The 23,085-nt window shown below is 41.4% G+C and overlaps 1 protein-coding gene across 2 annotated transcripts in view; it reads left to right on the plus strand.

The window, feature by feature from the left end:
- The window catches only part of LOC122564179 (protein CASP-like), a 601,305-nt gene extending 578,805 nt beyond the window's left edge, over positions 1–22,500 (plus strand). For both annotated transcript variants that reach the window (XM_043718861.1, XM_043718862.1), the window contains 6 exons: positions 6,230–6,346; positions 13,417–13,500; positions 15,169–15,225; positions 15,311–15,391; positions 16,965–17,029; positions 21,301–22,500. In XM_043718861.1, the coding sequence (XP_043574796.1) occupies positions 6,230–6,346; positions 13,417–13,500; positions 15,169–15,225; positions 15,311–15,391; positions 16,965–17,029; positions 21,301–21,361 (465 nt within the window). In that variant the 3' untranslated portion in view covers positions 21,362–22,500. The remainder of the gene's footprint in view (positions 1–6,229; positions 6,347–13,416; positions 13,501–15,168; positions 15,226–15,310; positions 15,392–16,964; positions 17,030–21,300) is intronic.
- The last annotated feature ends 585 nt before the right edge of the window (positions 22,501–23,085 follow it).

A 23,085-nucleotide genomic window follows, 5' to 3' on the forward strand; every position in this document is an offset into this window, starting at 1 on the left:
TTGCAGATTTCCATAATTTTAATTTGTCCGGGAGCTGCTGAACCAGAAACCTCCAAGTGTGACACTCAAGTGTTGATTGGATTCAATTTCTGCAGAGCAGTACATAGTGATATAAGAAATGGGGATTAGAGCAGACTGCTTGAAGCTTTGAGCCTGCTTCACCATTCAGTGATATCAGATTTGATCAGCTGCACCCCCACGTCCCCGACTCACATGTATCCAAAAAAACTCAAACTCTGATTTAAATGTATTCCATGAGTACACATCTGCAGATTAATGATGCAGGGGATTTCAAAGATTCACAACTCTTTGAGTTAAGAAATTTCTCCATATCTTCATGCTAAATGATCTGCCCTTTATCCTGAGACAGTGGCCCCTTGTTTGAGATTCCCGAACTCAGGCATCCTCCTAGCAGGTACTGGCAAACACCTTTAAGCCTTCATGCATGTCAATGAAGTTACTTCATTTTTGTCCAACCAATCCTTAATGACAGCAGTGCTCAAACCGGATGCCTCCACATGGTTTTATGTTTGTCTTTCTGGAGGAGTAAGGTCTTGGTTGTAAAGAAGCTATGCAGAGCACATGGTCAGCTAAAGCAGGCTATTTGCATTGGCTTGTGTCATCAGCAGTACTATCCAGCAGCACCTGCTCAGCAGTAACCTACTCAGTGACATTCAGTTTAGGTTCCACTATGGCCACACAGCTCCTGACCTCATTTTAGATTAGATTAGGTTCCCTACAGTGTGGAAACAGGCTCTCTGGCCCAACCAGTCCACACCAACCCTCCGAAGAGTAACCCACCAAGACCCATTTCCCTCTGACTAATGGGCAATTTAGCATGGCCAATTCACCTGACCTGCATATCTTTGGATTGTGGGAGGAAACCATACTACCCAGAGGAAACCCACATAGACACTGGGAGAATGTGCAAACTCCACACAGACAGTTGCCTGAGTTTGGAATTGAACCTTGGACCCTGGTGCTGTGAGGCAGCTGTGCTAACCACTGAGCCACCGTGCCCCCCCCCCCCTCCCCCCGTTTTTAGCCTTGGTTCAAACACGGACAAGAGAGCTGAATTCCAAAGTTGAGGTGAGATTGACAGCCCTTGACATTAAGGCCACATTTGACCAAGTCTGGCATCAAGAAAAATTAGGGGATCGTGTGGGGTGAACACTGCATTGCTTGGAGTTTTACCTGAGGAGAAAGTGAGGTCTGCAGATGCTGGAGATCAAAGTTGAAACTTTATTGCTGGAACAGCACAGCAGGTCAGGCAGCATCCAGGGAACAGGAGATTCGACGTTTCGGGCACAGGCCGAAGAAGAAGGGCCTGTACCCGAAACGTCGAATCTCCTGTTCCCTGGATGCTGCCTGACCTGCTGTGCTGTTCCAGCAATAAAGTTTCAACTGGAGTTTTACCTGACACATACGAAGGTGGTTATGACTGTTGAGGTCATCCAGGACATCTCTGCAGGAGTTCCTCAGGGTATTGTATTAGGCCCAACCATCTTCATAAGATCAGAACTGGGAATTTTCTCTGATGACAGCACAGTTTTCTCAGATACTGAAGTACTCTGTGTCAAATGCAGAAAGATCTGGACAATATCCAAATTTGAGGTGACAAGTGGCAAGTAATATAAATGCCAGGCAATTACTACTTCCAACAAGATACATTCTAACCATTGCTCTTGGCATTCAATGGCGTTACCATCACCCAATTCCCCCACTATCAATACAATAATGCTACCCATTAGGAGCTCTTCTTTCTCCCTGGTTGGTCATTATCAGTCCCCTTGTTTGCCAAATTGTCCTTCTATCCGGGCTCTGTATCTGCCTATCGTTTGCACCTTTACCCCCACCCATCCCCATGTCTCCAGCATATATACAAGTAGTTCTCATATCAAGCGTGTTTTGACAGTGTGACTTAGCTATAACGTTGTTGAAGAATTAGGGAACGATATTTTCAAGAATGCATGCACCTGTTTGCAATAGTGTGATTCCAGCAGCAATCATTTTGCACGCTTCGTTCTGCTCATGCACCAATGTCAGCACCAAAGTCCGTGCGCCGTTCTGCGCATGCACAATGTCAGCACCGAAGTCTGTGCGCCGTTCTGTGCATGCACTAATGTTAGGTGCCGTCAGAGCATGTGAGAGGTGCAACACCATTCATTCCATCTTAAAAATTAAACTAATCAATGTTCATTGCATTCCCTGTAAAATAAGAACATTTTTGTATAATTCCTGTATAAGCCGTGTATATTTCCTGCAGGACTGCATTACTCTTATACATATCATTTGCTTTTCTAATTTTTCTTATACCTGCATATCTCACAATCTACTCCTAAATTATCTTTTTTTTTACAACAATGGAGAGGCATAGTGGCAAGAATGTTGGCATTCTCCTCTAAAAGCTGCAACTGCCTCTCAATTTCCCTGAGGACAGAAGACAAAAGAAAAGTGGAAAGCTCTTGTGGTGATTCATCCTGGACTTCATCATTTTCATCTCCAGCTTCCACTTCCCCTTCAGCATCAACCTACATAGAACATAGAACATTACAGTGCAGTACAGACCCTTCGGCCCTCGATGTTGCGCCGCCCTGTCATACTAATCTGAAGCCCATCCCACCTACACTATTCCATGTACGTCCATATGCCTGTCCAATGACGACTTAAATGCACTTAAACTTGGCGAATCTACTACCGTTGCAGGCAAAGCATTCCATATCCTTACTATTCTCTGAGTAAAGAAACTACCTCTGACATTTGTCTTATACCTACCTCCCCTCACTTTAAAGTTGTGTTTGCCATCCCCATACTTGGAAAAAGGCTCTCCCTGTCCACCTATCTAACCCTCTGATTATCTTGTATGTCTCTATTAAGTCACCTCTCAACCTTCTCTCGATCGAGAACAGCCTCAAGTCTCTCAGCCTTTCCTCATAAGACATTCCTTCCATACCAGGCAACATCCTAGTAAATCTCCTCTGCACCCTTTCCAAAGCTCCCACATCCTTCTTATAATGCAGTGACCAGAACTGTTCACAATACTCCAAGTGTGGCCATACCAGAGCTTTGTACAGCTGCAGCATAACCTCCTGGTTCCGGAACTCAATCCCTCTAAAACACTGTATGCCTTCTTAACAACCCTGTCAATCTGGGTGGCAACTTTCAGGGATCTGTGTACATGGACACCGAGATCTCTCTGCTCATCTGCACTCCCAAGAATCCTACCATTAGCCGAGTACTTTGCATTCCAATTACTCCTGCCAAAGTGTATCATTTCACACTTGTCCACATTAAATTCCATTTATCACCTCTCAGCCCAGCTCTGCATCCTATCTATGTCTCTCTGCAACCTACTACATCCTTCGTCACTATCCACAACTCCACCGACCTTAGTGTTGTCCGCAAATTTACTAACCCACCCTTCTAAGCCCTCACCCAGGTCATTTATAAACCTGTTGTAGATCAGCTGTAGAGAGATCATCACAATGGGACTCGGGCAGCTCTTCAATATCCTCACTTTCCACTTCTTCAAAGCCAACCTACTTTTCAAGGGCAACACAATGCTGTTTGGGAGCTGCTGTGATGGTTTGCATTCTTTAAAATCTTGAAAAATAATCTGGGAATATCTGCCGCCAAATTGCAGGCAGGCAGTCCTTACTGACATCACAATAATGTCAATGGCATTCCTGATGTTAAAGCTATTCCAAAATTGAAGGACACTGTCTTTACTATCCCCATCAGTAGCTGCAATCAACCTCTTGAAAGTGTATCTTAAGCAATAAGTTTTAAAAGCTGATATTGCACCCTTTTCCATGGGTTGAATGAGATAGGTTGTGTTTGGAGGCAGAAAAAGCACTTTGATGTTTTTAGAAAGCTCACCAATGACAGCAGAACTGCTTGGCACATTATCCAGGATGGGGAGAGCCTTGGAATCCAATTTTTTTTGCCTGCAATATTGTCTAAATTCATCTTCCAAAACATCAACAGTAAGGTCAAAAAAAAGATTTGCCTCATCGTTCCATCTTTTTTGCTTGACCAGAAATAGATGTCTAGAGTAGACTTAAGGTAAACTTTCAAGGCTTACAGATTGGCAGAGTGTTACGCCATCACAGGCTTAAGCTTTGAAGTCCCCACAGGCATTGGCACCCAGCCCTTCCTGCTGAGGGGCTTATGCCCGAAACATTGATTCTCCTGCTCCTCAGATGCTGCCTGACCTGCTGTGTTTTTCCAGCACCACACTCTCAACTCTGATCTCCAGCATTTGCAGTCCTCAATTTCTCCCTGGTACCCAGCAGCACAGTCATACAATCCTTTGCCACCTTAAAGCCTGGAGCATGTGCTTCATTCTTAGAAATGTAAATTCTTACTGGCAATCGCTTCCAGTATAAACCTGTCTCATCCAAATTAAAGATTTGATCTAAGGTGTAATCATCTTCATCAATTAGATGGTATACAGATTTGATCCAGCTGGCTTTAATCTTTTCAGCATTGCCTCTAATGGTGCACAAGGTAGACTCCCTCATTCTGGTTAAGTGAGTTACAGATCATTCTCCTATCCTGCACATTTCGTTAGCATGAATTCACTATATCGTGATTGACAAATTAGGGGCATTGTTTCTAAAGCACAAACCTTTAAAATGTGCATTGGCTGTGACAGGATTTCATCACCAACACTTTAAGCGCTGTTTCTAAAGCACGATTTTTCTATAACACTGGAATGCACAAGGATGCAACCAACGCATTATAGAAGAACTACCTATCAAAAGCATTGTTCTCATCTGCACACCTGGTCACTTGTTCGAAAATAATCAATCAAGTTGGTCAGACATGACCACCTCTGAACAAGCCATGCAGACTGTTCTCAATCAATCCTTGTCTCTCCAAATGCAGCTCAATTCTGTTCCTCAGAATTCCTTCCAATAGTTTCACCACCACCAAGGTTAAACTGACTGGCCTATAGTTTCCTGATTTATCCCTTGTTCCCTTCTTGAATAAAGGTATCACATTAGCTGGCCTCCAATCCTCTGACACCTCTCCTGTGGCCAGAGAGGATTTGAAAATGTTTGCAAGTTTCACTTTTAGTTCCTCCCTTCCCACATTCAAACTGAGATACATTTCATCCGGCCCTATCTACTTTTAAGCCTGCCAGATACTCAGAACTTCTGGGATGGGGTGGCCGAATCACCCACACCAACCAACCGCACTGGCCCATGGCCGAACACTTCAACTCCCCCTCCACACTCCATCAAGGAAATGCAGGTCTTGGGCCTCCTCCATCACCACACCTTTACCACCTGATGCCTGGAGGAAGAATGCCTCATCTTCCACCTTGTGACCCTCCAACTACATGGCATCAAGGTAGATTTCACCAGTTTCCTCATTTTCCCCTTACCCTACCTTATCCCAGTTCCAACCTTCCAACTCAGCACCGCCCTCATGACCTGTCCAAACTGTCCATCTTCCTTCCCACCTATCCGCTCCGCCCTCTTCTCTGACCCATCACCATTACCCCTACCTCCATTTACCTGTCGCACTCTCAGCTGCCTCCCCCCTATCCCCCCTAGCCCCACCTCCCTCTCATTTATCTCTCCATCCCCTTGGTTCACAAGGCTCATTTCTGATGAAGGGCTCTTGCCCGAAATGTCAATTCTCCTGCTCCACGGATGCTGCCTGACCTGCTGTGCTTTTCCACCACCACAATCTCAACTCTAACCTACATACCTGTCGCTTTACTGTCATCCATGTGCCTATCCAAGAGTCGCTTAGAAGTCCATAATGACTTGACTCTATTACCGCTCCTGGCCGTGCATTCCACACACCCACCACTCTCTGTGCAAAGAACCAACCTCTGACATGTCCCTTAAACCTTCCTCCTTAAAATGGTGCCCCTTGTGATAGCCATTTCCACCCTGTGGAAAAAACCTGTGGCTATCCACTCCATCTATGCCTGTCTTCAACTTGTACACTTCTATCAAGTCACCTTCCTTGCTCCAATGAGAAAAGCTTTCTCAACCTTTCTTCATCAAACATGCCCTCCAGTACAGGCAGCAGCCTGGTAAATCTCCTCTGCATCCTCTCTAAAGCTTCCACAATGTTTTACTTGTCATTCAGACTTCAAAGGCAATAGTTAATCTGCTGTATGCATCCTTTGGGAAACAGTTTTACCAAACCTCTATTTGGCACTGGTTTACTATGGTATCCTCACCAAATCTGTCATTTTGTGTTCCAGGATAACCGTATGATGCAGCAAACGTTGCATGCACTTCAGAACGAGTTGGACAATCTGCGTGCTGACAATATCAAACTCTATGAAAAAATCAAATTCCTGCAAAGTTACCCTGGCAGAGTGAGTGTAATCTTCAAAACATGATGGAAACTTATAATATGTTAACCTGTTATTGCAACAACCAACTACCTGTAAAAGGAGAAAGGCTAATCCAGATTAAGTACTGGCCTTACACTGTAAGTGAGGAAATATTTTTTCGTAGTTTACTTTCACTCTTAATGCCCCAACCCCTTTATTTACACACACGATCATTATGAGTCTGTTTTACAACACTGGGTGTTTATGGCCCACAAGACCATTTACTTACAGAGACTAGAAATAATCTTGTTTCAGTAAGTGGCATTCTAGGGTTTATCATAATTCCAGGCCATGTGTCCATTATTCTGTAAATAGCAGTAAGAAGTGGTGTTTATTTTCTAATTCCAGCCGATTAATTACCAGATTTATTGAATTTAATTTTCTAATTTACTGTGGTTAATTTGAACACTCATCCTTTTGGGGTTCTGGTTTAGTACTGACACTATAGTACCTCTGTTCATTTACCTGCGTTACAACATTTCTCTTGTAAGTACTTTTGAAATGATGTCAATTATAATAGGTTGGAACATCCGAAGACCATGAGAGGCAAATTGTATAAATCCAAATTTTTTTTTTAATCTAAATATTTCTGTAATTTCATCTCAGTCAGTTTTGTGGAATTTCAACTTAAAGGCATTGCCAAAAATGGCATACTCTGTCAGTAAGATTCATGGGTAAGAGTTATGCACATATTTTAAATTAGACATGAAATAATTTCATTTTAAACAAACAAGTAGATTTATACAGTATAGATCTTTATATGCAGGTGACAGAGATGAGATAACCAATTGTTCTTGAAAAAATTGTTCTGCAGTGTCACCTAGTAGCCACAGCCTGAAACGACATTATGGTAGTTAACAAAATAAAATTAAGGGGACAGCAAAGTAACAAGAATTTGCCACAATAAAGTGACAGAGAAGTACTGTATGACCAAAAGTCATGACACAAAGAAAGGTATTTGGATAGAAATTACGCATTCTATGCAAGCCCTTTAATAATCTTCGTGTGGTCTTGTGTGATATTCATTAAATATGGGACTGTGGTTTCTGTTTTACATTTTTCTGTTATTGTCTCATTGCAGTTTCCCTCTGTCTTTCCTTAATAATAATGAGAGATTTGAGATGCCAGGACTATTTTCACAGCAGCAGTGCGGGCTAGAAGAAGATTTAATGGTGACTTAAGTGATGAAGAGTTTATTATGAACATGAGTGACAAGGAAGTTATGTTCACTCAATATAAACTTGAATAAACATTTGTCCTTTTTAAGCTGTTTTTGAAAGCAGAAGAAAAATGTTCCAGTAATTCAGCTAATTATACTGATGGACAACATTTCCACCACTTCTAGTGGAATTGAATTGTAATCAACCGCAGTTTTGATTTACAATGTGTTTTATTATATTCATGGCATTAACCCTTCACAGGGTTGTAAAAAAGCAAAATTAAACAATTAGTCATGTACTGTTGGGCATTTGGCCAAAAGCTTAATGAGAGAGGTAGGTTTGAAGGAGCACCTTGATTTGGTTCAGACTGTCTTCTTGATGGCCCTGCTCCATAAGGACTGACCTGCATTTCAATCAAAGTAATTTTATAATGGCATTTCTGAAAGTTTAGTCTTAATCAGCTTTATCACAAAGCTTCAGTTGTAACTCAATGTGAGTATTAAGCATAACTGAACTATCATCCATAATCATTGATTATTCTATAAATATGCAAAATAAAATCATAGTTCACAAGAGATTCATTTCTATGACAAATAGCTCTTCCTTTGGTGATAGTTAAATTCAATGGTAAAGGCGAATTAGAGGGTGTAAATTGAGTATTAGCTTGTTTTACTAAATAACCTGCCTCCTGAGATGAAATCCTGTTACTCAACTCGTGCTATGCGATGCATTGTAACAGAGTACACAAGCAAAAGCGATTAATCAATTTTGTAAATTTGAGCTGCCAGACATGTTCATGCATACCCTCCAGCATTTTGCATGCCTCCCTTATGTGTATATGGCTGAGGACACTATTGGTACTTTACGTATCGTATTTTTGTGCTTTTATTTTAATCTGTTTTGGGGAATGTGGAAAGAAATTTACGTATGAAGGTACAGAATGTAGATGTTGATGAACAGAACATTTGATGCCCAACGTTTCAAATGTGACATGCTTCAGTTAGAGTAAGGCTTCCTTCATTTTGCTTGAATGATTTATCTGAATTACTCATGGGTCTAGCAAACATTTTTTCCCATCAGTGAATATGTCCTTTTGAGTGTCTTTCAGTCAAAATATCTTAAATTACCATTGCCACTTCCTCCATTTGCCTTCTAAAAATTAGGAGAAAGTGAGGACTGCAGATGCTGGAGATCAGAGCTGAAAATGTGTTGCTGGAAAAGTGCAGCAGGTCAGGCAGCATCCAGGGAACAGGAGAATCGACGTTTCGGCTTATGCCTTCTAAAAATTATGATACTTAGGTTATTTAATTATGGACTGATCTTTTAGCTTTTTCTCAAGAATGTCAACAGCTTTGCAAGAACTGAAATGATCCATTGATTGGGATTTTCCTCCTCTCTCCTCATTTAACAACTTCCATTAGCCTTGCTCTGAGTGGCTTATCTTTAGTGATTTAAACCTTCATTTGAATTCTGCTTGTCACATTCTTCCTATTTCTTTGGCTGTCCTCATGTCACCATCCATATTATCTCCCTCAACTATGCCCATGGATATAGTCACCCTATCAGTTTGCTACCTAATGAGAACTGTCCTCCATATCAACTTCTATCCAGACTTAAATAGCTGCTTTGCCTTATCATTTTAATCATTAGCAAAGCTATCACAATCATTTCTTAAACGCCTTCCAGTCCCTTTTATCCTGGGATAAATTTGCTGTTACCTTCACCATATTTAGCAAACTCTAGTTCTCAACTCACTGTTGTTTACCCTTCAATCCCCTGAGATGGCTTTATCTGTTGACTTGGTAAACAGAAGAGCAAAAAAAATTGGAGCAGGAATAGGCTGTTCAGCCCCTCAAGTCTGCCTTACCATTCTGTAATATTGCAGCTGATCTTTCCCAGGCCTCAACTTCTCTTTCATGCCAGCTCCTCATAGATTTCAACTCCCTAATATTTCAGAAGTCTATCTTCATTCTCTTTGAATATTTTGTAATCTAGTCTCCACTGCTCTCTGGGGAAGAGAATTCCAGGCACTCACTACATTCTGGGAGAAAAGAATCCTTCACATCTCAGTTTAAATGAGTACTACCTTACTCTGTAACTATGTACCCTAGTTTCAGATTCCCCCACAAATAGAAACAACATTTCAATATCCTTGTATCATGTATATTTCAATAAGATCAGTCCTCATTCTTCTAAATTCAAATGGATAAAGGCCTATCCTGATTAGCCATTCTTGAAAAGTCAAGCCCTTCATCCCAGGGAATCAGTTTTGTTAATCTCTTTTGAACTGCCTTCAATGCTAGTATATCATCTGTTAAATACGGCAACCAAAATTGTACATAGGACACCAGGAGCAGCCTCACCCTGTGCAGTTGTAACAAGACCTCACTTTTTTTTAAAACTCTAAACCCTAGCAATGAAGGGCAAAACTTCATTTGCCCACTTAATTATTTGCTGCACGAACATAAAAATAGTTTGTGTTTCACATAGATCCTTATGTGCTGCATTCTTTGAAGTCTCCTTCCATTTAAATAGTAGTCTACTTTTTAATTCTTCCTACCAAAATGCTCTCACTTTCCTACAATAAACTCCACTTGCTAAATTTATCCTTACTCTCTGATCTACTTGCAGAATCCTTCTTTCATCCTCTCACATGCTCTCCCACCAGTTTTTATATATTCAGCAAATTTCAATATAGAACATGATGCCCCTCCTCTAAGTCATCGATAAAATAGTAAAAAAAAGTAAGGACTTAACCCTGTGACACTCCACTAGTTAGGTCTTTCCAAACTGAACAAGCATTAATCCCAACTCAATGTCTTAAGTGTGTTAGCCAGTCCTGGATTCATGCTATTAGCCCAGTCTTCTATCTTGAGCAATAACTTGTTGAAAGCCTTCTGGAAATCCAAATACACTGATTCTGCCAATTACCTTTCATCAACTCTACCTGTTATATCCTCCAAGAAGTCTAGCAAATTCCTTTTCATAAAACCATATTGACTCTTGATTGTTTGCATTAAAACTTTCTGAATGTCCTGCTATTTCTGCTTAATAATGGACTCTTAACATTTTCCCAATGTCAGACTAATTGGCCTGTTGCTTCCTGCTTTTTGTTCCCCTTCCTTCTTGAACAGGGGTGTCACATTAACAGTTTTCCATTATGCTGGAACCCTCCAGGAATCCAGTGAGTTCTGGAATATTTTGACCAATGCCTCCACTATCTCTGCAACCATTTCTTTAAGACTGCTGGGTGTAGGCTATCGGGTCTTGGTGACTTGTCTGTCTTTAGTCCCATAAATTTGTCAAATTATTTGTCCCTCGTGTTAGAAACTGTGCAAGATCATTCCCCCCATTCATACGTTGTTTACCTGTTATCTTTCAGACGTTTATAGTGCCCTCTACCATGAAGACTGATGCAGATATTGGTTTAAATTATCTGCCATTTCCCTGCCCCCCCCCCCGTTATTAATTTCCCAGTTGTACCCTTCGTAGGTACTGCACTTACTTTAGCTAGTCTTTCTTTTCGTATATCTGTAGAAGATATTGCCATTTGTTTTTATATTTTTTGTCAATTTACTTTCATATTCAGTTTTCTCCTTCTTTAATAACTGTGTAGTCAGCTGCAGCTGGTTCCTAAAAACAAAGTCCCAATCCACTAAGGGGAGATCATGTCTGATCAACTTGATTGAATTTTTTAAATACATAACCAGGTGTGTAGGTGAGGGAAATGCTTTTGATGTAGTCTACTTGGATGATGGTTCAGTGGTTGGCACTGCTGCCTCACAGTGTCAGGGACTCCAGTTCCATTCCAGCCTAGGGTCTGTGTAGAGTTTGCACATTTTCCCCATGTCTGTGTGGGTTTCCTCCGGGTGCTCTAGTTTTCTACCACAGTCCAAAGATGTGCAGGTTAGGTACATTGGCCATGCTAAATTTTTCATAGTGTCCAGGGATATGCAGACTAGATGGATTAGCCGTGGGAAATGTGGGATTATTGGGATATGGTAGGGGGTCTGGGTGGGATGTTCTTCGGAGGGTCGATGAGTTGAATGGCCTCTTTCAGCTTTTTTGAAGATCCTGCGTAAAAGGCTGAATGCTGTTCACAGCCCATGGGATCCAAAGAAATATTGCAAATCATATTCTTGATGAAAAGACCAATGATCAGGGGACGTTGATTTACGGTAAGGGGCAGGCCTAAATGAGAAACGTTTTCACTCAGGTGGTGGTGGGAATCTGGAATTTACTGCCTATGAGTATTGTAGAGGCTGAAGCCATCATAACGTTGAAATGTTTTGATGTGCACTTGTGATGCCAAATCAGACAAGGCTATGGCCAAATGATGGAAACTCTGATTAGAATAGAACAGTACAGCCCAGAAACAGACTACCATATAAATGCTAGTCTAGACTAATCCTATGCTCCACATCCCTCTATTCTCTGCTTGTTCATGTGTCTGTCTAAATGTCTCTTCAAGGGTGCTGTCGTATCTGTTTCTACCACCTCCCCTGACAACACGTTCTAGGCACCTACACCCTCTGCATAAAACCCTTTCTTTGCTCATCTCCTTTAAACTTTTCCCCTTTCATTTTATGCCTGAAAGTATTTGACATTTCCAATATCCACTCGGTCCATGTCTCTCATAATTTTATATACTTCTATCAAGTTGCCTCTCAGGATCGAAGTGCTGGAGTCTATTATAAAGAATGTAAAAGCAGAGCACTTAGAAAAACATAATATAATCAAGTGAGTCAGCATGGCTTCATGAAGAAGAAACCATGCCTGACAAATTTACTAGCATTCAGTGAAGAGGCAACAGGCAGGATAGATAAAGGGGAACCAGTAAATGTCCATAAGGCGTTCAACAAGGCACTGCACCCAAAGCCACTTAATAAGGTAAGAGAGGGTGGAGCCTGGTGCATTACGTCAGCATGGAGAGAGGATTGGCTAACTAACAAGACATTAGGGGTAAAGGTGCCAATTTCAGGATGACAAACTACAACCAATGGATCAGTGCCATAGGGGCACAACTGCTGGGGCACAAGTATCTACCGTACATACAAATGCCTTGGATGATGGAAGATTATCGCTAAATTTGCAGATGACACAAAAATAGGTGGGAAGGCAAGCAGCAAAAGTAATATCAAGGAGGGATGTAGACAGGTCAAGCAATTGTTAGATAGTTGCTTTGACAGCAGAATGGACCAAAAAGCATTTTTCTGTGCTGTACTTCTCTATGACTACTGTTCTCTGTCTCCCATTCTCAGCCCACTGCATCTACAGCCAAAACAGCAGCTCTTCCCTCACTGCACCAAATTCTCCACTTTCCAAAATGCTAATCTCTCATTCTGTCTGGAGGTGCTATCTTTGTGGTTGCTTCCTCCATATGTTTAACATATATTAGCTGAAATTCTGTAGAACTGGGCCAAACACAGGTGATAGAGAAAGCAGTTCTATGTAGCTACATGGTTCAATATTAAGTATTAAAGATTGTATATTATTGATCAATAAATAATAATACAGCTGTTGGTATGTGGTTGGATGGATTGGTGCCATGCACCCTGGAGAAGGTGACAATTTATAGCCTTAGGGTGGTATGGGGAGTTGCAGGGAAGAATATGGCAATGCAAGAGAAGCAAAATTGAAACAATTTCTGAAATATTAAGACAGGTAATTCATCCATCTTTGTTTGTTGTATTGGGTAGATGATTGATAGGTGTAAGAAAGAGTCAACATTTATGTAGCTTATTTCACAGTCTCAGCCCATCAGAAATGCGTAACAACCGATGAAATACTGTACAATGAACAAGCGACTTAACCTCTGTGGATTATTGATAATGTAGCTGGAGGAATGCAGATTAACAGATGCCTTATTTCCTGATGTTATTGATTTTGCAGGGAGCAAGCAGTGATGACACTGAGCTGCGTTACTCCTCTCAGTATGAAGAGCGCCTGGATCCCTTTGCCTCTTTCAGCAGAAAGGTAGGTCTTTCCAACAAGATAGCCACTTTGCTTTACCATGGGAAATGCAGGAGCCTAATTGTCAGTTCCATTACTTTCTACAGTTATAAAGGAAAGTAACTGATTCCTGTGAAAACCAAACATGATTCTACAGTCAACCCATGGTTTACAATCTGCTTGTCCTATTTCATGAAGGACTGATTTTAACCCCTCGCTTTTGCCAGTATTTTAATTCTAGGGTGTTGGGAGGAATGTTAAACCTTAATTCCAAGCAGCAAGGGTGTCATTGAAATGTTTATCTGAGCTTCTGTCATTTGTTCGCCAGCATCACCTAGAACAAACCACAGAGGGCCCGAACGTAATTGATTTTAGCTTGTTGGGTGAGGTAGCTCAGGATAGTTCCTCCAGACCTAATTCACCATCAGTGAAACCCCTCACTGTCAATATCCTGGACATTACATTTGACTAGAAACTAACTGGACTTGCCATATCCAGAGGAACCTTGATTATCCGAAGGATGTTGACGGGGAATATTTTGTTCGGTTAATCGAATGCTGGATAACATAGTTTAGCCAAGCATTGGGACCTTGTGATCTTGCTGGATAATCCAAAATTTGGATAATCAAATGATGGATGATCAGGGTTCCTCTGTAAATGCAGTGGTTACAAGCCACAGGTCAGAGGCTAGGAATTGTAGAGACAGCGACTCAGCTCTGACTTCCCAAAGCTTGTCCATCATTTACAAAGCACAAATCAGGATATGTTGGCAAACTCCCCATTTGTCAATATAAATGCAGCTCCAATAGTACTCAAGAAGCTTGATATCATGCAGGACAAAGCAGCCTGTTAATTAAGACCCAATCCACAAACATTCACTCCCTTTACCACTGACACACAGTAGCAGTAGTGTGTGCCATTTACAAGATGCATCTAGAATTTTGCTAAGGTTCCTTAGACAGCACCCTCCAATCCCACAACCACTTCCATCTAGAAGGACAAGGGCAGCAGATACATGGGAGCACCACCAGTGATGCCCACATCCAGTCAGCGTATTTTTAAAAATTGGGAAAACAAACCTCATGTTCTTTTTGCCAGTGCCTTCAAATCTGTATCCTCTGCTGTCAATGGAAGCAATTCCTCATTATTGTTCCAATAAAACCATTCACAATTTTGTATATGTATCAAATCTCCCCTTAACACTAGCTTCTCCAAGTTCACCCCACAACTGAAATCCCTCATCCCAGGTACAGATCAGTAAGTCTCCTCTTCACCCTGTCTTATACTCCTAAAATTGTCACAATGCCTGAGGCCAAGTCAGTGTTTTATAAAAGGCTGCCTGTTCATAGTGGAGCAGGTAATGAAACTGAATTGGATTGGAGCTGGTGCTAGCTACATCTGTTGTAGCCCTGAGCGAGTTGGATACTGTTGAAGTATTTTTTTCTCAAACGATACTGCAGGTGCTCAAAATTCATTGCTGTGAAATGACCCTGGTCATGTTTCAAGAAAAGTGTGTGTAAATCTTCAAAGTTCATATTACCTACCTTTACAAATTACCTACAAAGTGTGAATTAGAAATATGTCACTTGATTATTAATAGTTCAATCCCAACTGAAAATAACTCCTTAATAAAAGATAGAAGTGTTTGGTGACTGTCTGGTCTCTTATACGCTTTTCTGGTACTGTATCTAGGAGCGTCAGCGCCGATATCTGAGTCTCAGCCCCTGGGATAAAGCTACTCTGAGTATGGTGAGTGCAATTCACTTTCAGCTGTTAAAATGATTGGACCTCTTTATTTTGAAAGCTCTATAAAGCCTTTTTTTTTTAATTTCAGGGCCGTGTCATCCTTTCTAACAAGTTGGCTCGCACTATTGCTTTTTTCTACACAGTGCTGCTGCACTGCCTGGTCTTTCTTGTAAGTGGGTTTTTATTAAACTTCACAGTGCTGGTGTCTGTACTGGTGCTACAATCAATCAGATGTACCAATGCAATAGGGCAGAGAGTTAGAGCATAATTGCTGCTGGTATTACAGAGCAGAACTCATTAGAAACCAGAGTGACAGAACAGAACACACTGTTTCAGGCTTCTGTAAAACAGAATATTGTGGTGCTAAGTTAACTGCAATTGAATACAGAGTGGGGCAATAAAACTACAATCATCTGTAATCTCGTACCTCCATAGTAATTCCAGATTCAGCTGCTGCTCTTGTGCACCGGCCTATTCAATAGTAATTTATAGGGTAATGACTTTATTTAAACTTCCAAACTTTCATTGATGACATAGTGTATTAACTCAGTCCCACTGAGTTCATGGTTGAGAGCAGGTATCCTGACTATTGTGTGTGTTTGTTCATTTTGTATTTTGAAGATTTGCAAACTCCACAGATCTGTTACATCAGTATATCTAGTTAATGACCACGTCATTTTCTCTAACAGTTTCTCAATCCGTACTGCCGTGTGACACACTGCCAGTGTCCCTGGCTGACTGCTGTGTGACACACTGCCAGTGTCCCTATCTGACTGCCGTGTGACACACTGCCAGTGTCCCTATCTGACTGCCGTGTGACACATTGCCTGTGTCCCTGGCTGGCTGCTATGTGACACAATGCCAGTGTCCCTATCTGACTGCTGTGAGACACACTGCCAGTGTCCCTGGCTGGCTGCTATGTGACACACTGCCAGTGTCCCTATCTGACTGCTGTGTGACACATTGCCAGTGTCCCTGGCTGGCTGCTATGTGACACACTGCCAGTGTCCCTATCTGACTGCCGTGCGACACACTGCCAATGTCCCTATTTGACTGCCGTGCGACACACTGCCAGTGTCCCTATCTGACTGCCGTGCGACACACTGCCAGTGTCCCTATCTAACTCCTATGCGACACACTGCCAGTGTCCCTATTTGACTGCGGTGTGACACACTGCCAATGTCTCTGACTGACTGCTATGTGACACGCTGTCAGTGTTCCTGGCTGACTGCTATGTGACACACTGCCAGTGTAGTTGACTCTAGTTGCCATCTGAAATGCGCCAATCGAGGCACTCATTTCAAGCGGCAATTCATGATGAGCAATAAGTGTTGGCCTAGCCAGCAATGTCCCATATCCCATGCGCAAACAATAAAATTCTGCACGATCAATATCCTGATGTCATAGACCCATGGTACAGAAAGGTTGCCAAAGGTGAAGCAAATTCCCCCAAGCTGTGGTCTAACATTTAACACGCAAAATCCCAGTAGCCAGTTATGATTAATGTTCTTGTTCCAAACCAGTTCTCACTGCCTGTGTGTTAGTGATTTGTTCAGATATCTCTCTTGTATCCGTCATATGCTACAGCTCCACATCATGGATCCTCTCGATACAGATTATGCTGATTAAACATATTTCAGAATCTAATTAAAGTCAGCAAATTTAGTATCTAACCCTGAAATTTGCCCATTGTTTGTATGTGCATTAAAGGTCATGCTTTACCGATTATCTGTATTTTCCAGGTGCTGTATAAGGTGGCTTGGAGTGAAAGTGTGGGCAGAGATTGTGTTGCCTATTGTGCAAAGAAGTAAGTATTCTAACACTTTGGAATGTCTGCTTTATTCATATCAGTGTTACACCCAGAACCTTCATTAGTGAGCTTATTTCACTTTATTTCTCAATTCTTCACCATTTGGGTATTTCAGTTCAGCTTCAAATTCTTCCTAAATGTTTTTTTTCTTGAATTTCCTCTGCAGGTTGGTATCATGAAATCATGGGAATAATTTCAATAAGCAGCAGTTTTTATTTTAAGAATAAGTTGTTTTAAGAGACAGCAGTTGAAAGAAATAACAAAAAAGAACCAACCAGGTCACTCTAAAATCTAATGAAAGAACCTAAGAAATTTAAAGAACAGGAAATATTACTGAGCTCAGAACAGCTGCCTTTTTTCCATAGATCAATATGAATTCCCTGCCTTCTCTCCATTGTGGGGGCACGGTGGCACAGTGGTTAGCACTGCTGCCTCATAGTGCCGGAGACCCGGGTTCAATTCCAGCCTCAGGTGACTGACTGTGTGGAGTTTGCACGTTCTCCCCGTGTCTGTGTGGGTTTCCTCCGGGTGCTCCGGTTTCCTCCCACAGTCCGTCGGTGTGGACTTGTTGGGCCGAAGGGCCTGTTTCCACACTGTAATGTAATCTAAATCTAATCCCCCAAACCCCAGTCTCTATTGAAATATACCTGAATTTCCTTTCACCTGAGTTTTAGTCTCCACTTGCCTGTTTTAATAATTCCTCAATTCTCTTGTCCTTTGGGGAAAATTACCTTCCAACTCCCTCACTTACTGCTGATGCTCAGTAATTATTCAGGATTTAAAGGTATGCATTTAGCAAATAATTTTCCCGGGTTATCTTCAGAATGTCAGTTGGAAACCTCAATATTTCCACATTTGTAAAAAGAGCCCCAACTTCCTCAACCTAACCTCGTGGTTAAAAATCACATAACACCAGGTTATAGTCCAACAGGTTTATTTGAAAGGAGCAGAAAGTGAGGTCTGCAGATGCTGGAGATCAGAGTCGATAAATGGTGCTGGAAAAGCACAGGAGGTCAGGTAGCATTCGAGGAGCAGGAGAATTGACATCTCAGGCATAAGCCCTTCATCAAGAATGTGGGTGGGGGAACGTGACTGAGAGATAAGTAGAAGGGTAGGGTGTAGGGCTAGGGAGGTGGTAGATGGGAAGGCAGTTGGTTAACGCAGGTGAGAGGTGATGGTGGTAGTCGGAGGGGAGAGTGGTGCGGATAGGTGGGAAGGAAGATTGGCAGGTAGGACAGTTCAAGAGGATAGTGCTGAGTTGACGGATTTTGTGTAATTAAAAGATCAGAGGTTAATTTAGAAGCAAAATACACATGAATAAAATGTTTCAATAGAATCAATAATCATAGGCAGCTTCATCAGCAAGGAAAGGATCATACACGTATGTAACTTCAATAGTCATGACGCAAAGACTGACACAAATTATACTATCAGAGTAATACTTGTACTGAATATTTATCTGAAAAGATAATTTCTGATTGATATGATGAAGGACAGTGCTCCAAAAGCTTGTACTTCCAAATAAACCTGTTGGTCTATAACTTGGTGTTGTGTGAATTCTAATTTTGTACACCCCAGTCCAACACCAGCGCCTCCAAATCAAAACCTCGTGGTGCAATTGCCAGCTATTTTGAATGAAACCTTTTCTGCTCGCCCTGAAGGCTAAATACAGACTTGTTGGCCAAAGAGCATGTTCTGTACTGTTTGATCCTATGAAGTAGACCCACAATCCTGGATCGAAATCCAAGAAACCTCACCTGGTAACATTATGTGACCTTCACTACACCACCCCAGGGATTCAAAGGCATATTCACCACTAGCTTCTCAGGTACACCTTGATATGGACAATAATTGGCCATTGACATCCACGTCCTGAGTTTGATTTTTGTTTTAATTAGGTGACTACAACTGCGTGCAGCACTTCCAGAAAATAATCTGAGCAGTGTCTCAGCTTTCAGTCATGCAATCTCTGTAACTCCTGGATCTTTTCCTGTGCTCCATTTATCATGTGCATTCCCTCTTCTGACTCGTAAGCTGAGGGCAATTACAGTCCAATTGCTTTGGAGTCTGGTTTCATTGAATTACTTTGATATCAATCTGAAAATACCTTTTCAGATCAATATTCAGTACTAGTATTGTTCTGATAGTATCATTTGTGTCAGTCTGTGCGTCATGACCATTGAATTACATAGATCTATGTTCCTTTTCTTGCTGATGAAGCCTTCTGTGATTATTCACTATATTGAAGCATTTGTTCATGTGTATTTTGCTTCTAAATTAATGTCTGATCTTTTAAAATCTTTATCTCTGATTTTGACCTCTTCCCAATAAATTCAATTTTCATAAATGTCTCTGAAATAGTCCAGTCTTTATAATAGCTGACATTATGCACTGCCTGATCCTTAAAGAACATCTATAATGACAGCAAGTAAGGGACCTCTCCTATCATTCATAAGATTACCAATTCCACATGAAGGTTGTTTTATCTACATTTCAGTAGTTTCTCACTTTGCTCGAGTTCAAACACAGTAAATGTCCCTTTCCCCAATGACATCCAGTCATTTCTTTCCTTCTCCATCTGCAGCATGAGGCAGCCCATCCAATTTGAGGAGCTAAAGCCTGATGTTCTGAGCCAAACATTCCTAATGAAGGGCTTATGTCTGACATTGACTCTCCTGCACCTTGGACGCTGCCTGACCTGTTGTTCTTTTTCCGCACCACACTTTTCGACTCAAACTCCCTCAAGTACAGCACCCATTGCAGCATGCACATAGAGGGCAGATCATGCAATGAATTAAATTTAGGAGACACTGACAAAAGCATTGCAAATCCCAGACATCCACCTTCCCAAGCTGACCAGTGCTGGAGTTTTCCTTCTCACTGTTGCAAACTAATTGGTAGAAATTGATTGCTAATTCCCAACAATTCCATTTCCATGGTATGAGAATGGTAGAAGTCAACAGGATGAATCTTGGTCTTTTCTCTTCTGGCTGTCACTTCATCACTGTGCAGCCTGAGGATCTGGTCCTCTCCATTGCTTCACACCACTCAAGAATCTCCTCCTGCAGAGCACTGGTTCCCGCCTTTCTTAAGCCTCACTGTTATTCCCATCTGAACACAGAACAGTACAGTAGGGTATAGGCCCTTCAGCCCTCAATATTGAGCTGACCTTTTATTCTCAGATCAAACTAACCCTTCATTGTACTATCATCCATGTGCCTATCCAAGAGTTGTTTAAATGTCTGTAGTATATCTGACTCGACTACCACTGCTACCTCTGACATCTCCCCTAAACCTTCCTCCAGTCACTTTAAACTTATGCCCCCTCGTGATAGCCATTTTCCCTGGCTATCATGTCTCTGGCTATTCACTCTATCTATACCTCTCATCATCTTGTACACCTCTATCAAGTCCTCTCTCATCCTTCTTCTCTCCAATGAGAAAAGCCCTAGCTCACTCACCCTTTCTTCATAAGACAAGCCCTCCAGTCCAGGCAGCATCCTGGTAAATATCCTCTGCACCCTCTATAAGGCTTCCGCATCCTTCCTATAATGAGGTGACCAGAACACAGTATTCCAAGTGTGGTCTAACCAGGGCTTTGTAGAGCTGCAGGATAACCTTGTGGCTATTAAACTCAATCCCCCTGCTTATGAAAGTCGACACACCATATGCCTGCTTAATAACCCTATCCACTTGGGTGGCAACGTTGCACTTTTTCATTCAAGATGCCAGGTGGCCTCCTTCAGTCAGCGCCACTTAGAAAATAGACTATCTGAGCATTATATCAGTGCTGTTTGTTGGAGCTTGTTGTGCACGAATCACCAACCATATTACCTAACATTGAGATAGTGACCTCTAACCTATTTAATTGGCTGCAAAGCATATTGAGATATCCTGAGGGGTTTTGAGGAAATGGAAGTCTTCCTTCTCATACAGTTCAACAATGGGATTTATTTTGAGAGTGTGTGTGAGAGGGAGCAAGAAAGATTCAGTTGTTTCTTCTGGGCAATGTTAACAATATTGGCTATTCTCACCCAAATATATTAGTGGGTTTACAAATTATTATTGACATCAATGTACATTTACATTTTTACGTATTTATTTATATTTTATACAAATGTTGAAGTATTCATCGTTGGTCAGTATCTAAAAGTGATGTTAATAAGTTGCTACATATTTGCCCTTTGCAGCTTCAGTCAATGCTGAACATTCTGTGTGGTGCTGTGAATATTCTCAGTGCCAGTGATTTGTCCTTTTCCTTTCTGCAGGTATTCTGACCATCTGCACAAGTTCCATGAGAACGCTGATGCGAGGGATATGTGGCAGTGAAGCAGAAGTTCTGGGTGACCTGAGGGCAGTGCTGAATGACTGGACTCTAGCAGTTCTGTCTTTGGATAAAGTCTTGCTTAGATGCCTTACCTGGGGCCACGCCAGTGTAGTTCAGTATTTTATTTCAGCAAAGCAGGGAGAGTTTGGGGCTGTATTCCTTTGACGCATCTTTACACAAGAAATTCGGTTTTTACTTTCCTCCATGAGCAGTGAAAAACAGCTCATCGACTAAACATGATTTGATTTGCAATCTTTTTGCTTTGCTTCATAGTTGTTTCATTGCAAATAGCCCTGTATCAGTTGATCATATACTAAGACTGTATTATACACATGAGAGTGCATTAATTATCAAGACAAAGGGAAGTACTGAGCTTCTCTGCTCGCTTTCTACATTGATTCTGTAGAAGCAGATCTTGCACTTGCAAACCTGCCTCTTCAAAATTCTAAATGCCTTTAGTCTATTATTGAAATAGACTATAGCTTCCCTAACTTCAAGATTGCAGCTATTATATTAAAAATGAATTTGAATAACATTGATTTAATTAATAACAATTTTGGTGTAAGTGAAAGGTTGTGTGTGTAATAACCCTACTAGAAGTGAATTACTTGATGGTTCATTTAAGGGCAGTGGGGGAGCTATGTCAGCTTAGTGAAAGCTCTGTGTTTTCATGTCAACAAATCTGACACTGCAGCCTTCTCATTACCAGCTTTTACATCACATCATTCCTATTAACTCAATAGTCACAAGTATCATCTTTAGTGTTAAATAAAGATATCTGTGCAAGCGTACTGATAGATCTGAAGGAAGTGTGATTGTTCAGATCAGAGCTTCTCTGCCACAAACTGCTAAGGGTCAAATTAATGGAAAAACTGGTCAGCAAAATTCTAGTAAAAAGTGTCAGCCTACAATTTGCTGGGAGTATGCAGTCAGCAGATTGTGCGTTTCTGTTACAAGTTCTGTTCCAGTGAAGAAGCAGTGTGGGTATATTGTGAGCTATTATGTTGTAAATGTGCAACTCCATCACTAACCACTCTCAGAATCCAAGTATGTGTGCGTGCTTACTGCTACCTAATGCTGTTCTGGGTAACAAAGTGAACACTTCCAGCATTGAATAAATCATTTGGCATCTGTAGTTAAATATTGCCTTGTTTATTTTCAACTGTCGTCACAACTTGGCTTCGCAATGATTTCTGAATTAACTTTTTTAAAGCTACAAAAACAAATGGGACGTTGGAAATAATTTGAAAATAACACTGATGGAAAAGTCTGAAATGTTGTTAACCATGCTGTCATTTCATCACCCCAAAACCCCTCTGATTTTAGACAAGTAGTCCCCATGGTATGGTAACAATGTGGTATATAATCCAAATAGAGCCAAATACAGCATGGAAACAGACCCTTCGGCACAACTCGTCCCTGCCAACTAGATATCCTAACCTAATCTAGTCCTATTTGCCAGCAATCAGCCCATATCCCTCTAAATCCTTCCCATTCATATCCCCACACAGATGCCTTTTAAATGTTGTCATTGTACTAGTTTCCACCCCTTCCTCTGGCAGCTCATTCCATACACTCACCACCCTCTGTGAAATATTTGCCCCTTAGGTCCCTTCGAACTCTTTCACTCTCACCCTAAATCTATGCCCTCAAGTTCTGGACTCCCCCACCCCAGGGAAAAGTCCTTGTCTATTTACCCAAGCCATGCTTCTCATGATTTTATAAA

The sequence above is a fragment of the Chiloscyllium plagiosum genome, chromosome 28 (genome assembly GCF_004010195.1).
Source record: "Chiloscyllium plagiosum isolate BGI_BamShark_2017 chromosome 28, ASM401019v2, whole genome shotgun sequence".
Taxonomy (NCBI): domain Eukaryota; kingdom Metazoa; phylum Chordata; class Chondrichthyes; order Orectolobiformes; family Hemiscylliidae; genus Chiloscyllium; species Chiloscyllium plagiosum.